The 12,323-nt window shown below is 54.7% G+C and overlaps 1 protein-coding gene across 2 annotated transcripts in view; it reads left to right on the top strand.

The window, feature by feature from the left end:
* PAX7 (paired box 7) overlaps positions 1-10,413 on the top strand; it is a 99,778-nt gene extending 89,365 nt beyond the window's left edge. For both annotated transcript variants that reach the window (XM_060142790.1, XM_060142789.1), the window contains exons 8-9: positions 2,280-2,526; positions 9,640-10,413. In XM_060142790.1, the coding sequence (XP_059998773.1) occupies positions 2,280-2,526; positions 9,640-9,755 (363 nt within the window). In that variant the 3' untranslated portion in view covers positions 9,756-10,413. The remainder of the gene's footprint in view (positions 1-2,279; positions 2,527-9,639) is intronic.
* The last annotated feature ends 1,910 nt before the right edge of the window (positions 10,414-12,323 follow it).

Here is a 12,323-nt window from a genome sequence, read left to right as displayed (position 1 = left end):
CACCCCCTTCACCGGGCCCCTCTCACCAGCACCCCTGGGTGGACCCTGCCATGAGAGAGGCCTCGGAAGTATGTTCAACAAAGAGTGAGTTTGGGAGAACTCAGCTCCCTAAAGACACCCAAACTAGTCCAGGTGTCTCCTTCTCCCAGACCCATCCCCGTGTGTCTTTGCCATCTCACTGGGTTGACACCCCATGAAGTCCCAGCTAAACCCCCCCAGCTGCGGTGGAGACAAAGTCCAGCCCCAGTGGGCCTGGTGCCCTTGACTTTGGCTCTGGGAGAGGGTGAGAAAGAAAGGACAGAGGGGGGTGACCCCCAGGGCTGAGGGGAACGTTCTGGGTACATTGTGCGAAGAGTCAGGGGGAGGCTGTGCTCATGGCATTCCGGAGGAACCAGGCCCCCCAGGGGTGAGGGACCCCACTGCACACCCCCATCAACAGCTGCCAGGGAACAAACATCTGGGGTGAGAACCCCTACCGTGGTTAAAACCCATCTTGGAGAGTCAGACTTGCCATTATCGGGGGAGTGGGGCCAGGCCTGGACTGCTCCCTGGCAGACCTGCTGTGAGATCTGGGGAAGCCACAGCCCTTCGCAGGCCTCAGTTTCTCCATCCGAGAAATGGGCCTTATGGCTCCACCTCACACCTCTCTGCAGGGCTCTGCACCGGGAGAGTCACACGAGTCTGTTGCTAAGAGGAGGGAAAGGTAAGGAGAAGGGGAAGAGGAGCATTAGAGGATCTGGGGCTGCTGATACCTGAGCACTTTCCACACACAGAGCCTGTCTCAACCTCCCAGCCACACTCTAAGGATGGGGGCGGTCACAGGGGTTAAGGGACCCCTGGCGGCTGCACAGCCAGTAAGTGGAGGAGCTCAGTGTCTGCCCCTGGCCTGAGGATTCCACATCCATGCCCTCCACCCCGCCCATGCCTCATGCCTGTGGCAGGGATGGGTCAAAAATGGGCAGGTGAAAATTTTCACAAGGTGTCTAGTTGGCAAAAAGATCATTGCTCCAATGCCCGAAGCCTGCTTTCTCCCCAGGGGGGTGCGTGGGGACGTCAGAGAGCACACCGTGTGCCCAGCATGGATTGCAGCATGGCCCTTCAGCTCCGTGCTGAGCAGATTATCAGCCAGACTGACCACCCCGGCCCTGGGGCCTCCCTCCCCATAAAGGGTGGCATTACCAGGAGGCCATCAGGATCCTGGGCCCTGCAGGTCAGGTCCACAAGGGCTGCCTCTTTATCCCCCTCCCCGTCATCTCTCCTGGATTGACCAGGACACCCCACCTGCACCTCCCCCCGCCCGCACCTGCTGCCTTCACCACCTTTCCCACTCTATCTCCAGTAGCTGGGCCACCGGGATGCCTGGGCGCCCTCCTCTGGGCTCCCACAGCCCCCTCTGCTGCCTCTACCATGCCCCTCATCACTCCATATTCTGATGATCTGTTGCTAGTTGCCACCCTCACCAGACCCAGAGACTCCTCCGGTCAAGGTCAAGGACCATGGCTCTTCGTCCTCTGAAGTCCCAGGGCCCGGCCTGAGGCCTAGAGCCATAGTCATCATCAATGCATGTTTGTTGAATGAATAAGTGAACACACCAGGTTTTTAAGCTGAGTTTCTAGAGACAAGCCTCACCCTGTCAGCTGGGGTTGCCAGCACTGATGGTGAGTTCCTGTTTGCTAAACCAGGCCAAGCAGGAAGGGGGTGATGGTCACAGACATCCAGGAGCTGCCAGAATCAATGCTATTTGAAAGCACTGGCCACGTAGGGGCAGAAGCTCAAAGTCAAGAGCATAGTAGCACAGGATGGGGGAGTAAAGCTGGACAGATCCAGAGTCTTTAACCTTTGTGTTGGAAGATGGGGGCATCCCAGTCTGATGGGAGAGGCATAATTAGCTGGTTCATTCATTCATTCAGTCAGTCATTTGTTTATGCATGTATGCATTCATTCATTCAGCAGACAGAAATAAGGTGCCCCTCAGAGCCAGGCCTAGGAATAGAGAGGGGAACTATGCCTGCCCTCTGCCCCCAAAAGCTCTCAGTGGAGGGAGGCTCCATGGGCCAGGACTTGACCAGACAAACTGCTAACCGTCTTGCCCACAAAGGCAAGCAAGCCACGTAAATGGAGGATCTCAAGGCTGCAGGGGCCTCAAGGGAGCAACTCCAGCAAAGGCCTGTCCAAGGCCAGCCTGGCATCTCCCCTGCTCACCCTCGCGTCTGCCAGGTCCTTCCTCCGAGCCCCGCCCGCCTGCCATGGCGCCAGCACTGACGGTCTCTCCCCCGCAGGTGATGAGCATTCTGAGCAACCCCAGCGCAGTGCCACCGCAGCCCCAGGCCGACTTCTCCATCTCTCCGCTGCACGGCGGCCTGGACTCTGCCACCTCCATCTCGGCCAGCTGCAGCCAGCGGGCCGACTCCATCAAGCCGGGAGACAGCCTGCCCACCTCCCAGTCCTACTGCCCGCCCACCTACAGCACCCCCGGCTACAGCGTGGACCCCGTGGCTGGCTACCAGTACGGCCAGTATGGCCAGAGTGAGTGCCTGGCGCCCTGGGCGTCCCCCTCCCTCTCCCTGCCCCGCCCACCTCCAAGGACCTCCCACTTACGTGTAGAGAACAGCAAGGTGGTGCTGGGGTGCTGGTGCCCATTTCATAGGTGAGGAAATGGAGCTCCAAGAAGGCGGAACGGCTGTCCTAAGATGATGCTGAGACGCTACTACTGTCTTAGAGCCGCGCTGCCCCATAGGAACTAATACGAACTACCAGTGTCATTAAAATTCCCTAGTAGCCACGTTTTACAAGTGGAATGATTTTTACTAACATTTTTTATGTAACCCAGTATATCCAAGAGGTGATCATCTCGATGTGTAATCCGTACAAAATTTGTAATAAGGTTTTTTTTACACTCTTTTTTTCGTACACTGTCTTTGAAATCCAGCCTATTTTCATTCAGATGCTGTTTTCATTGGAAATACTTGATCTGCATTTAAGTTGCATCAAATTTACAACTGAGGAAGTAGATTTACACACCCAAGTTGTTCCAAATATACTGAAAAGTTTCCCAACCACTAAATTAAAGCGAATTTCAGTTTTTAAATTTAAGTTGGATAAAATGAAATCAGAAGGTAACATTCAGTTCCCCGGTTGCCCCAGGCACATTTCAAGTGCTCCGGAGAGCCGCGTGTGCTGGTGTCAGACAACTGCCGCGTGAGAGATCCTGCCCCTTTCTCCCCGCCCCACCTCCGCTATAGGGCAAGGCAGTATCTCCCCTGCGCCCATCCTCAGCCTTGGTTTCCCCAAACCGTGAGCTGGTCTCAGGCGCCCATCCCAGCTGCCACACCCTTGGCACCTGGCCTGGGGTGAGAGACGGCAGACCCTCAGACCAAAGGCTGCAAAAGGCGGGCTGGGCCACAGCCTCCAGCTGGACGGGGATGGACGGACAGACGGACGGGGCAGCAACAGGGCCAGTCAAAACAGCCCGGGGAGCCAAGGTCACAGGCTGCCCCTCTTGCCCCGCCCCCGACAAAGGCATCACCTGCTGGTGTCAAACCAATCAGAAGGGCATGTGACAAGAGGGTGTGACCTTCCAGCCCCAGGGCTTTTCTGTGCTTCTCTGCCCTCAGTGTAGCCCTGACCCAGCCCCACTGACCTCTGCTTCCTAAGCCCACACCCACCCACCCATCCTCACGCAGCCTTGGCCTCCACGGCTAAATGAGGGCCAGCTGTGCCGGCCTCCGCCTCCCAGCCGTGTTCGCAGCCCCTTCCCTGTATATGTGCGTGTTCACATACGTGTATCTGGGCGAGTACGAATACATGCGTCATGGATACCTTACAGTTTGTGTGTGTGTGTGTGTGTGTGTGTGTGTGTGTTTCGGCATGCATGTGTAAGTGCACACATCTTGCGTATAGGTGAGTATGTTTATATGTATATATGTGAATGTGTGAGTGGCACATGTGGGTATATGTGTATATGACACACGCGTGTGAGTATAAATGAGCATATCGTGTGCACGTGGTTGCATGTGGGTTTGCATGTTAACACTCCTGCACACGTTTGGTCATGTGAGTATATGTGGCTACAACCCATATGCACGTGTGTTGAAGTGTGTACCTGTGGCTCAGTGTCTATGTAGGTGCCTGTGTTTGACCTACGTCGCTATGTGGAATGTATAACAAATATGTGTGCATGTGTGTAGGGGTGTGTGTAAGTGTACGAATATGTGTTGCAGTATGTACATGTGTGTTCAGCATGTACATACGCTGGAGTGTGTAAGTGTGTGTATTGGGGAGTGTGTGTGTGTGCAGAGTACATACGGCTGTGGGTCTGCTTGAGTGTGTGCATAGGTGTGGCTGTGTGTACTGGTGTCCAGTTGTGCATCTGGGTGTGAACACATGATGCTGTCTGTGTGTATAACTGTGTGTGAATGTGTGTGCATGGGGTCATAGAACACACGTGTGCGTGTATATCTGAGAGCAGGGTGCCTACATGTGCACAGGAGTGTTTCCAGAGGGGCCAGGGTGACCCCCTGCCCCAGCCCGTGTTCCCGGGCACGGAGCGGGACACACATGCTCTTGATAAAGAGTTTAGAGCAGCTCCAGTGGCGGCGGCGGCAGCCCTGGCCTGGGGCAGGCGTTAGTCACACCCGGAGCCCTGTGCCCCACTCCAGGGGCGCCTGCCCAACTCGGAAATAAAATTAACCCCAAAGTCAGCACGGGGGCCGCGAAGGAGGGGGGATCAAAAGGAAAAGGGCCCAGGAGGCGAGAAAGGAGTTTTGTTCCCCTTTGCTGGGGAAAAGCTGGCCAGTGATTTCCTCCCCTGTCCCCACTCACCCTCCCACTCACCCCCCCATCCTCCCTCCTCCCTCCTCCCTCTGGCTCCCCCTCCTCCCACTCACTCCCCCTCTAGCTCCACCCTTGCTCCCCTGGCTCCTCCAGGGTCTCTCAGAGCACCTCCTGGGCCACCTTCTCCTGCCCTCCCAACTCAGACCCCATACCCCTCCACCCACCCCACAGAGGCTCCAGGGGCAGGCTGGGAGGGGCCTGAGGGAGAGTCTGCCGCTCCACCACGACGGTGTGGGCAAGTCACCTGCCTCTCTGAGCCTCAGTTTTGCCATCTGTGAAATGGGGGCCCAGGGATTAGACTCCATCGTCTTGATGTTTTCCCCTGGTACCATCCCCCTCACCTTTGACATCCTGGGACAGCCCAGGGACACACGGTTTTCCCACTGACCACTGCCCCATGTTCATGGGTGGCCAAACCCACCTATGACTGGGCTCCCACAGCTCATGTGCGAGAGCCTCATGTTCCAAGCCGTGCTGTGTATGCCCAGGGCCACCTGTCATCTTCTCACATCCGTCCCATGCATGAGGTTAGCCCACTGGGCACTGGGCGAAATGCATGTTCCTCATTTCGTGTAATCCTCAAAAATCCCAGGTTATTTGCTCTCAGGTTACAGATGCAAAAGCTATGGCTCAGAGAGACTAGGAACTTTCCCCAAGGTCACACAGAAAGTTAGTGATGGACTCCAGGTCGCCTAGCTTCAAACCTAGTTCTCTTTGGGCCAAACCACAAACCTGTATAAGATCCTGAGTAACGATGCACACCTTGACCCACCTGGGTGTGGGTTCATGTGCACAGCTTCACATGCACCTGTGCATGGACAGAGATTTATTTCTCTGTGGGTATTCACTAATGTGTGTCTATACATAGCTTCAAGGGAGAACTATTCAAGATGTATGTGTATAAAGAAAGGAGAAATGATGGTTTCTTGAGCATCTACTATGGGTCTGGCATTCCATCCTGACGGCCACCCTGTGCAGGGTGCAGGATTATTCCCATTGGGCAGATGAGGAAATGGGATCCCAGAGAGATTGGCTGCTTGAGATCACCCGGTGGTACGTATCGACGTGCACACGGCCATACCTTTAGCCACGGAAAGCATCACTTTCAGGTGTGCCTGGAGTCACGTGGGCCAAACTCTTAAGCAGCAGAGTCCACCTCCTCTTCCCGGGCCTCTCATCTTCCCAGGGACACCTTCACACCTTCCCTTCCTGCTCCCTGCCATCGTCCATCCATCCGTCTCTCCCCGTCCCTAAAGTGGGTGGGGGCAGGGGGGCAGGGACGGGGCACATGGCAGATTAATACGGCCCTGGTGTTCCCAGAGGCCAGGGCCGTACTAATGATGGGGCTGATAGAACGCAGAAGTGTGAAAAGAATTTTAATAGATCTGACAAGTCTAATAAGAATTTGTGTCTAGAAGGGTCCTCCTCTGGGGCCGTGGGCTGACGAGACGCTGACGGCTGAGATCTGTTTACTGGTTGGCATCGCTGCCACCTCTCCTGCCAACTCCCGATTAATCTAATTTGAGACATTTAGAGCCCAGGCTCAGGCGCGAGGCAAAAGAGGGGAGGCGCAGAGAGACAGGAGGACAGGAAGGGCCATTGACAGACGCCATAATGAGAAATGTCACAGCCCTGCCCCTCGCTGGACCCCGGCCTGACCCCAGGGAGAGGCAGACTCTGCGGGATGACGGGTGCCCTTGAAGTAGGCTGGGTCGTAGGTAAATTTTGGCTTGGTGTTTCCTCGCTCATCTTGACAACAAGCACCTACTGTGCGCAGGGCTGTGGCTGGTGACAGGGAGAGGCTAAAGAGGAAGAGACAGAGTGCCCAGAGGCACAAGCAGGACAAATTCAGGCTCCTCCAGCTCACTGCCGTGCGCGTGCCTCTGGGCCAGCCATCTTTCTGAGCCTTGGTTTCCATGTTTGTAAAATGGGAACAACCGTATCTAAAGCATGGGACTGTTGAAAGAATCAGATGAGATTTTGTCCGCCTAGTACCTAGTGGTTGCCATCCATCATTGTTATTCAAAGCCAGGCCTTTCTGCCCCACCTGCAGGAAGAGCTGTGCCCTTAGACGAGTCACTTCCGTTTCCTGAAGTAGAAAATGGGGCCATTGCAGGCTTTGGGGTATAGAGTGTTCCGTACACTCTGAAGTGCTGTACACGAACAAGGGTGATGCTATAGGAGGCTGCTGGGTGGGGTTGGTCGGGGCTGAGTAGCAGCTGGCATCAGACTGCCTGCATTTGAATTATGATTCCATAATTTAGGAGCCCTGGGATCTTTCAAGTTATGCAGCCTCTCAGGGCAGGGCCTCAGTTTTGTCATATGCAAAATGGGGATGATAATAATAATACCAACCTCACAGAGTTGCTGCGAGAAGTTTAAATGAGATGATGCACATGAAGTGCTTAAAACAGGACTGGCAGAGAGCCAGCTCTGGGGAACCGTTAGCTTCCCCTCTTCCCCTTCCTATTATCACCCTGACAGTGAGGCCTTCTCGTGGGCAGGACCTGGAGCCCAGATGGAACTGGCTCCAAGTAGCTGAGATGGTGTGACCACAGCTGCCAGGTCCCCCTGAGGCCAGAGATGGGAGATTTTCCCACCCTCACCCAGAGCAAGGGCTACATCCAAGGCAGGCCGCCACCACTCTGTCCTACCTGCTGGGAGCCTGGAGGCTGAATGACCTCAGAGGCGGCACCCAAGGGGCCCAATTCAGTCCCTAGAGCCTGGGAAGCTGAGGGGCACAGGGTCCACACACTCCAGAAAGACCCCAGGGCTCTTGCACATCCTTTAGGAATCTAGGAGGCCATGCCCTGAGCACTCCGTGCCTGGCATCTTAAAGCCCATTATCTCATTTGATTCTCGTAACAGCCCTTGAGGAGTCTGGAATTTGTTCTCCCCATTTTACAGTCAAGGAAACAGGGCTGGAGAGGCAAAGTGATTTGCCCAAAGCCACGTGAGCAGGAGGTAACTGGGCCTCTGAATTGCCCCATTCACTGTTCCTTTCCTTCTTGCACCATCAAAGGGCATGTCCGCTTACTAAGCCCCAATCCCGGGAGCCCACATCTATCCAACTCACTGTGTGCCGGGCACAGTGCTAGCTAACCACTTTATATACATTTTCTCATTTAATCCCAGTTACCCTTCAGCCTAGGTGCTATTATTATCTCCCAAGGAACCTGAGGCTTGGACAGGTGAGTTGGTATGCCCCAAATCACACGCTGAGAGTTGACAGGAGCGGAGTTTGCGTCTAGGTCATTTGAGCCCCTAGGCAATACAGCCTCCTGGAGCTCAAATTATTTTTTAGAATTTTTTTTTTTTTTTTTTGGCCATGCCGGGTGGCATGCGGGGTCTTAGTTCCCCAGCCAGGGATTGAACCTGAGCCCCCTGCAGTGGAAGCGTGGAGTCTTAACCACTGGACTGCCAGGGAAGTCCCACTGGAGCTCAATTATTGATACAGCCCATCTCACCTCCCCAGTTGCACTCCAGCCATGCCCATCACCTCCTGGCTCTACCCACCCATCCCAGGCAGGAGCCCCCAACTTTGAGGAGACATGTAGAGTGTTACAGGGCCCCTCAGTGAGCAAGTGACAGAGAGGGTGTTGGGCCAGGCCTCGTGATTCCTACCATAGTCCCCTCTCCATCTTCCTCTCGCCTCTGGATCCGAGGGGTCCAGGGGGTAGGATTGATCACAGCCACAGATTCTGGTTTGGGAGGTGGCATCTCTGTGCCTTTCAAGAGGCCTTGGTCACATGCCAGTCGTCATTTGGTCAGGGATGATTTCTGCTGCAGCCCCAGGCAGGCACAATTAGGACAGTGAGGACAGAACACACGTAGACATACCTGCACACACATACGCACTCACCCGGACACATGGACCTGGCTTAGGTAGAGCTCACCTGTGCAGTTACCTGTACATGCACAGGTGTTCCCACTGTTTTTCTACACATGTAGGTGCACACCACTCACCCACATCGGTGCACACGTACATGTACTAGTGTTGTTCGTGCCCATTACTACATCCCGGAGATTCTCGTTTCCACGGTTCACCACACGCAAGTACACACCCTCAAACTCTCATTCTTCTCCTCTGGGTGACCGGAAGTGACAAGGCTGAACGTCTCAACTCCCTACATTACAGGCTTCTAGCTCCTCCTTCTGCGTGGACCCCTCAGCTCCCCGGAAAAATCTCCTTTGATTTTTGAGTACGAGGTCTTGCTTTGCCTCATCCGTGAGCTGGGCTTAGGGTCCAAAAAAGGCAGAAGGACCTTGTCCTCATTGCTACCTGGATGCCATGGGACTCACTGGATGTCCCCCAGAGCGGGGATAGGTGGAAAGAGGAACTAATTCTTCTCTAAACAATGTGATACCCTCTGTACTTCCCTACAGAATCCACGAAAGAGCTGGGTAAATAATGTGTTAAGCAAATATGTGCTGAATGATTGGAGAGGAAGTGAGAGAAAGAGCTTCATGAAGAAATGGATGGATGGATGGATGGATGGGTGGATGGGTGGATGTGTAGATGAACATATGGAGAGGCAAGGAGTGGATGGACAAACTGAGGAATGGATAAATGGACAATGCATAGATGGATAAATATATGATTGGATGGATGGATGGATGGATGGAAGAAGAGATGGATAGATGGACAGAAGGATGGATGGATAAATTAATGAAGGAATAAATGGATGGATAGATGGATATATGGATGGATGGATGGATGGATGGGTGAACGGATGTGGGGCAGATTGAATAATAGGCAAAAAGAACCTCAATTTCTAGGAGTTTATCTTTTTTTTTTTTTTCCAGCTGCTGTTGATTACCTGGCCAAAAACGTGAGCCTCTCCACGCAGCGTCGCATGAAGCTTGGGGAGCATTCGGCTGTGCTGGGACTCCTGCCTGTGGAAACTGGCCAGGCCTACTAGGGCCCCTGGGGCGACTTGCCCCAGCCCAAGTCCCGGCCTAACCCTTACTGATCCCTGAGCCTCCCAGCCTCAGTCCCTTCATTGCCCTGGGGTCCCAGGAGGCCAGGAAAGGAGCCCATTCCCTTCTCATGGCCAGCGCTCTGGAGACGAACAGCCCATCCACCATTTGCCTGTGATTAGGGACCTGGAGTGGCCCCCTTGGAGTCTGCCCCCTCACTGTCCCCCCAGGAGGGTCTCTGGTCAGCCTGCAGTCTTCCCCCGGCCGAATCCTGTCGTGGCCTCTGTGCCATTTCAGACACAGAGATCACAGCTCACCCTGAATAGAGTACCTTGAGCGCCCAAAGGAGGATGGTGTCTGGGATGACGTCCTGGAGCCCTTTGGCCCCAACTCCAGTTGGTCCCCTGGCCAGAGGAGGAGGTGGAGCTCACAGGGCCGCTCTGGGAGTGCTGGGAGCCGGCCCTCCCGGGTGGGTGTCCGGCTCAGGGCCAGAACCGCGGCCATTCCTCCTCTGAACACTGGGACTTTAGCAGAAGGGGGGACCCTAGCCCTGAGGCATTCCCAGGGAATCACCTAGGAATTCTGAGGACTTCAGGAGCCTCTCCACACACCTCTGCTGGGTGGAGGGGGGAATCCAGCCCAGGCAGGGGGACTGGGACCACCAGGAACAGGCTTAGCCGGGGGCGGGGCCGTGTGGGTGGGGCTTGTCGGCAGTGGGCCAGCCGAGGGTACCAGGACCCAAGCCAGGCATCCGGAAGCAGCTTTGGGCTCTTAGACTGAAGCCCCAGTTCCAACTTTGCCCACCCCACTTAGGGCCTGGGGAGCCCACAGAACCTCCAGTTTTCTCATTCACTGAATCAGATGGCAGGGGGAGGGGATCAAGTCTTGAGGACACATAAGTGAAGAGGCAGGCTCAGAAGGGATTTCTGTAACTGGGGTCCCTCTGCTTGTGGGCAGCAAACCTTTGTTGCCAAAGGCTTCAGCTCTATGCCTCCAAGTCCACAGCCCATGGAGCTTCGATTTCTCGCAGAGCCTCCCTCAGAGACCCAGGCCTATCCCCTGCATGCCCTACCCTCTAGGAACGGGGCCTCCATTGGTCTGGGAATCCCTTTAAGCTGCTGGGGGTGCAGAGAGCTTCCCTTGGGGCTCTGGAGGAGGGTTCTTGGATCATCAGGGACTGGCTGCCCCACAGACAAGACCACAGATTCTCCTTGGCATTTGCGGGGGAGGCATGTCCCTGTCCCACCCAGAGGTGCATCTTTCAGTGTTGACACATTCAGCCAAGATGCCTCTGTCTTCTGATCCAGCACAGCTGGGTGAAGAGATGTGGCCAGTCTTTGAGCCACCACCCCTGGGCAGAGGGGGACACCAAAGGTTCCGGAGGAGAGGGCAAAGTTGCCTGCCTTGGCCACTCCGGTTGCTCTCCCAAGCTCCCCTCTCTTTACAAGTTGAGACCTTTGGGGAATGGTTCCAGCCCCTGACTGTGGCCTCCCTTGAACTTTTCACCACCTTCACCTGTTGAGCAAAATTATATTCATCTTCTCCATCGCCATCATTATAATCTACACTTAGATCACCTGTATCAAGTGTTGCTGGGTCAAAGGCACTTGAGATGGGAGACACAGCACTGAATCCATGAAGACCGGACCAAATTGCTTGGCCCTACCTGGGCACCTGAGGCCACCTCTTTGCTCAACCCATGCCTCTTGCCCTCAGCCAACAAGACACTCCCAGAGGGAAGGGCTGCTGCTTTGAGAATCAACCTGAGTTCCTCCCTACTGGGGAGCTGGGTTGGCAAGATACTAGGACACTTTCCTGCATGGACATCACCTCTGTGACAAATGCTCACCTGCTTCTCAGCTTCAGACTCAGTAATACCAAGCCTGTCCTGGACCGTGACCAAGGTGGCTTGTATCTCTGGTTCTGAGGAACCTATTGTTAATTGGGGACGAACAGACTCTGGTAGCCACGGACACCCAGACGTGTGTGGCCCATCAAGTTGAGCCAAGGTTTCAGTGGGAGCGTCCACGGCAGGAGACTTCGGGTTCTTCACGCTCTGGACAAAAAGGAAGGGCGTGTTGTGTGTGGGTGACCCGGTCCAGGCTTTCGTAGCTGTCACAGCCAGGAAGCAGTTCTTCCTTAAGACCAACCACAATCTTCATCCACATTCCTTAAGTGGCCAATCTTTCCCCCGGAGGCCTGTCTCAGAAATCCTTTGAGCCGCCTTAGGTTACCCAGGAGCAGGGATCTCAGGCAGGTGACATCAAAACCACCCAGCCCTACCCCCAGGAAGTGACATTCCAATGCTAGGACCAATGACAGGTATCTGCCCCCCATGGCGAAATGGGAATAAACCAAATGATTTCTCATTACGTCCACTGTCTCTGGAGTTCTCCCAAGCCACCATCTTGGTAGAAAATGGGTCTTACTCCCCCAGGGGCTCCACGCTCCTCGGAAATAGACCCTGACCCTGACAGGTTTTCCTAAAACCCAGTGTATTAATGTGTCTAGCCAGCTCAGTCTATAAAATTCAGTCTTGTGTTGGCAGCTTGCAACTTCACCAGAAAGAT

The sequence above is a fragment of the Lagenorhynchus albirostris genome, chromosome 2 (assembly GCF_949774975.1).
Source record: "Lagenorhynchus albirostris chromosome 2, mLagAlb1.1, whole genome shotgun sequence".
Taxonomy (NCBI): Eukaryota; Metazoa; Chordata; class Mammalia; order Artiodactyla; family Delphinidae; genus Lagenorhynchus; species Lagenorhynchus albirostris.
The sequence above is the reverse complement of the archived record's forward strand: the minus strand, read 5'-3'. Positions and strand labels throughout refer to the sequence as shown.